This window comes from Cydia amplana, chromosome 12 (assembly GCF_948474715.1).
Source record: "Cydia amplana chromosome 12, ilCydAmpl1.1, whole genome shotgun sequence".
Classification (NCBI taxonomy): domain Eukaryota; kingdom Metazoa; phylum Arthropoda; class Insecta; order Lepidoptera; family Tortricidae; genus Cydia; species Cydia amplana.
Genome location: NC_086080.1, coordinates 3,478,650 through 3,483,730, shown reverse-complemented (window position 1 = coordinate 3,483,730; position 5,081 = coordinate 3,478,650). Strand labels below are relative to the sequence as shown.

The following is a 5,081-nucleotide window of genomic DNA, read 5'->3' as shown; positions in this document are numbered from 1 at the left end:
GTGGTTTGGCTTGGCTGATTGGAGGTGGACTGACTTTGCAGTTGCGTGGAGGTCTGAATTTGCTGTTCTGTGGTGGCTTGGCTTGGCTGTTCAGTAGTGGCTTGGCTTGCCTGTTCAGTAGTGGTCTGGCTTGCCTCTTTGGTGGTGGCTTCGCTTGGCTGAATAGTAGTGGCCTCACTTGGCTGTTGAGTGGTTGCTTCAGTTGATTTCTCGGTGGTTCGAGGTTGGGATGATGTTTCTGTGGGAAGTTGGGTCGAGGGTTGTGTGCATTCGGTTGTAGATGGTGTAGCCGGTACTGGAGCCTCAGAGGGTTTCCTACAACCCTCAGGTTGTTTTCTTCCAAACATCCCACAAATGTTAAACAACACTGTTTTCGGGTCATGCACAGTTTGTTGAGACCGTCCTCTAATAATTACTGGCGTTTCACTGGGTCTGTATTTTCTAAACTGTTTTTCGGCAGACCTTAGTTTCTTGTGGCTCTTCCTCATACATTTGTCGAGTTTCCTCTGATCAAGCGGCAGGGTTTTCAAGCAGTCTTTTCCGCCATTAGCCTCGCATTTCATGTAATCCGCTTGAAGTAGAAGATTGCGTTTCAAATTATCCAACACGCACATGTGTTTTCCGCCATCTTTTTCGTCTTTCAAGTAGTATTTTACACGGAGTTTGGGCCCGACATTCTGAGCTATCCAAGGGAAGGTCGTTCTAAAGAATTCTTTGTCTTGAAAAGTAGTAAAATCTGATAGAATCTTGATTTTCTTACAATTCGCTGGCTGGGTTAAAGCAATGGCTATAATAAGCCCAAGAAACCACTTTATTGCGTCCATTTTTACAATAGGTTGCCTTATGATATGCAATTTTCCTTATATAAGTACTAAGTACTAAGGAATGATAACGTACTTATTTATGACTTTAAGGCCATGCGTAGTTTTATTTCAAACTAGACTTTAAACCACGGATTTCCCTGTGTACCTACGATGAACTTTATAATGTAAGAAAATCGCTCACACTGATTGGTGCATGCGAAATTAAGTGAAAGTCTTGGTGCCACGCCTCTACATGGGTTCTTCGCCTAACGCATTAATTGAAGCTAGTCTTGATTTTTTACGTACAGACAGGCATATTCGTAACTAACTACTAAAACCCGTCCCGGGCTGTCCCCGACGCAAAGGTGGCCATCACGCTCTCTGCGTTGCTTCTACTTGTTTTGAATTAGTAAAATATTTTGCAGAAGTGTATTTATTTTCAGCGATTTTTTTGAAGACATGATAACGTGCCTAATGTAAAATACGGCGTTAAAGCAACTTTTGGCTATGTTTCGGGCTAAATTTCCTGCTGAAAATCTTTATTTTTCAGCATTTTTTATTTTATCTGTAGGTATAAGTTCACTTGAAACAACTAACAATTTTTTTATATTAAAATCTATAATTTTAAATAAATTGCCCAGCAATTATTTATCGTATTATCTGTATATATTACTATTTCTTGGGTTACTCTCTAAATATTTTGATATATTTTTTATATAAATAATGTTCAATTGTAACCTGAAAATGTATGACTAATACTAAACTGAATCAATGGCTATATGAATATACTTATTTGCAAAATACTTCAAATACACTGCTTATCGTTAGGGCTGTTAAAATGACATGTGTTTTTTATCAGTTATCATGCGTCACCAAAAGGAGGAAAAACAAATTTAATTACGGTTAATACATTTTCCGAACTTGAAGATTTATACCTACTTACTGTCTTTTAAATTCTCCAAAACGGACATACGTTTTCGCCCATCTTGATCTTTAAAGTAATAATTAACTCGAAGTTCGGGTACATGCTTTGCTATCCCATTTGCTATTTTAAGGAAATCTTTGTCTTCGAAATTTTTGAAGTCGGAAAGTATTTATCTTTATTTTCCCTGCTGTTCCATGGACTGATATTTATTTCAATTTAAATTGATATATGTATTCAATAAAAAAATATATATGTACGATAGCTGTAACCTCAAGAAATTCACAACAAAAACTAGTTCTGGCTCTGGCCATAATATATGGGTTACGTAAAAGAGGTAATTTAATCTTAAAGTTTAACAAAACAAACGTAAAGCAAATGCATTAAAATCCGTAGCACCTGGTTTAAAAGTCCGCATAACATTTCATATTATAATTAAAGTTGAAGAGCGGTAAGCGGCGCGACCCATTGTGCTGCATTGTTGATTTATAATTGTTGGCCTCTTTAAAAGATTCGTTTTTAGCGCGGTCGTGGTACGAATGTGAACCTTTTTTTAACAAGTATAATGAGTAAGGAAATTTCAATGTTTTTGACACATAACACAATACTCTACAAACTTATTTCAGTGTCTTTCAATCTGTTAGTCACAGTCTTCATGCGGGAACGCGAAGCTCTTATTTGAATAAGGACGGATCCAGATTGAATAAAGACCGATCCAGATTGAATAAAGACCGATCCAGATTGAATAAAGACCGATCCAGATTGAATAAAGACGGATCCAGATTGAATAAAGACCGATCCAGATTGAATAAAGACCGATCCAGATTGAATAAAGACGGATCCAGATTGAATAAAGACGAGACTAGCTTTTGCCCGCGAAAATGTCTGTGTGGAATGAGTAACTTGGGTAGCTTATTTTTAATCTTATACACATATCAAAAGCTGTTCAGAGACCGCATGTCACGACAGCCATTGCAATTGACATTTCGAAATTTCATTGTTTTTAAAGATATTTGAAATTTAACTGTCTTTTTAAATAGATAATATTACGCAATAATAACATTTTCACTGTTAATGATTTTTTTTTCTAACAAAACAGTGTATGTATCTTTATGCGGGCGTAATTCTTCAACGCATTATAAAAAGTTTTGTGATACCTATTTATGTGTTTTAGTGTAGACAAAGATTATTAATGATAGGAAATATTAATTGTCTATGCGTAAGTACCTAGTCATAATTACGTAGGTAGTTACAAGGTATCTATATCGATGTAAATCAAATGACATCATATGTCATTTGTTTGAGGCGTGTAAGCTGATATGCAGGACATGTGTTTTGAAATGGCTTTTTATGATTAACCACGTAGGTACTATTTCAAATATTTTACATGTATTTTGTAAATACTTAAGTTATCATAATGGCTTTTAAACATAAAAATATTGTTTTCCGTATTAGATATCAACTAGTATTCAAAATGGCTGCTTCTAATTGGTTTCTTGGACTCTTTATCGTTGTTGGTTTAGTCGAGCTCGGAACCTGTAAGAAAATAAAGATTCTGTCCAACTTTACAACTTTCGAAGACGAAGAGTTCTTTAAAACGACGTACCCTTGGATAGCAAAACACGTACCCGAACTTCGAGTTAATTATTACTTCAAAGACCAAGATGGAGGTAAACGTATGTGCGTTTTGGAGAATTTAAAACACAATATAAACCTTCAAGCTCATTACTTGAGCTGTGAGGCTGATAGCAAAGAGAACTGCTTGAAAGATCTGCCGTTGGATCAACGCAGGCTTGAAAAATGTTACTGGAAGAGCCACAATAAACTAAAAGCTGCCAGCAAGGAATTCAGAAAACACGGGACAAATGAAACGCCATTGATAGTTCGAGGAAAGGTGCGGCAAACAGTGCATGATCCGACAACTGTGCTGTTACGTATTTGTGGTATGTTTGGAAGAAAGCAACCTCAAGATTGTAGACAACCTTCAAAAGCCCCAGTGCCGGCTAAACGACCTACTACGCCCTGCACACAGCCAGCTACAGAACCTACGCGGCCTGAGAAGTCTGAACTGTCTGAACCTCACATATCTACACAGGAACTGACATTAGCTTCAGCAAAAGCAGAAACTCAGTTCAGTCAGATCTTGACAAATAGTGAAACACATACTTCTACTCAAGTTTTTAAACCTGATGAACAGTCAGAAACACATACTTCTACTCAAGTTTTTAAACTTGATGAACAGTCAGAAACACTATCAGATTATGACGATGACGAATACGATGACATTGATTACGACGATTAAAATATTCTGTTTGTGGAATCTTGTGATGGGTTTTAGTTAAACATTATCCCCTCTAGTGGCGAAGTGGGTGGTGGTGGCGATGGCGAGCGGCGGTAATCGTTTACCATCAAGCGATTTGTCTGCTCGTTTGCCTCCTATATCATAAAAAAAATCACAAGACTTTATGTACTTTAGGTCGATTCAAGACCTAGTGCCAAATTTCCCTAGCCAAATGTCGAGTTTGGCGACCTACATTTGAATTTATCTGATGGCTCTCGAACACACTTAACTGTCCATCGGTAAACCTTATGTCTGTTGTAATAAGGTTTATGAACTTTCAGTTTACAGTGTGGGCGTCTAACCTACAACCTACAATGTCGTAGAGGTCGATTTTAATTGAACAATGTGTAATGGTTTTCAACTGGTTTATTTTATTTTTATTTTATTTTATTTTATTTAAATAGGTACAATAACATAATGCAGGCAAACAACATTGTAACATATTTCTCACATAAGCAACTTATACATTACTTACATTACGATTATAATTGTACACAACATTATCATGGAATAATTATTAAGCTAAATACAAACCTTGACTAAGAAAATCTTCTGTTATTAAAGATAATAAAAGAATATATTATAGTACAATAAATAGTTAACACGATAAAATAATAAGTATTTACTTACAATTTTGGGACAACAAAACATTTTTGCACCTAGGTAAAGAAATGTCTAAAATATCTAAATCAATATCCAAACGATTATATAAACGACACATTCTAAAGATAGGCGCATTATTGGATACATTGTTATTAGGAACCATAGGCAAGGCAAACAATTCTCGATTCCGTGTTCTCTTATTGTAGGCTCTAATGGAGACATAATCCATGAGGTTACTGTCGAGACCACCATGCACAATTTTATGAAGTGTAACTAGATCAACGACGTCGCGTCGGGACGATAGTGATTTTAAATTATATGCTGAAAGTCTATCTGTATATTCGGGAAGCGCTCGGCGTGTTTTATTTTTAGTGGAAAGATATCGTAGAAACTTTGCCTGTATTGATTCCAA

At 36.1% G+C, this 5,081-nt stretch overlaps 1 protein-coding gene across 1 annotated transcript; it reads left to right on the top strand.

The window, feature by feature from the left end:
* The first annotated feature begins 3,181 nt into the window (after positions 1–3,181).
* On the top strand, positions 3,182–4,027 carry LOC134652651 (uncharacterized). Its single transcript, XM_063507813.1, has one exon. It carries the CDS (start codon positions 3,200–3,202, stop codon positions 4,025–4,027), a length of 828 nt encoding a protein of 275 aa, XP_063363883.1. The 5' UTR covers positions 3,182–3,199.
* The last annotated feature ends 1,054 nt before the right edge of the window (positions 4,028–5,081 follow it).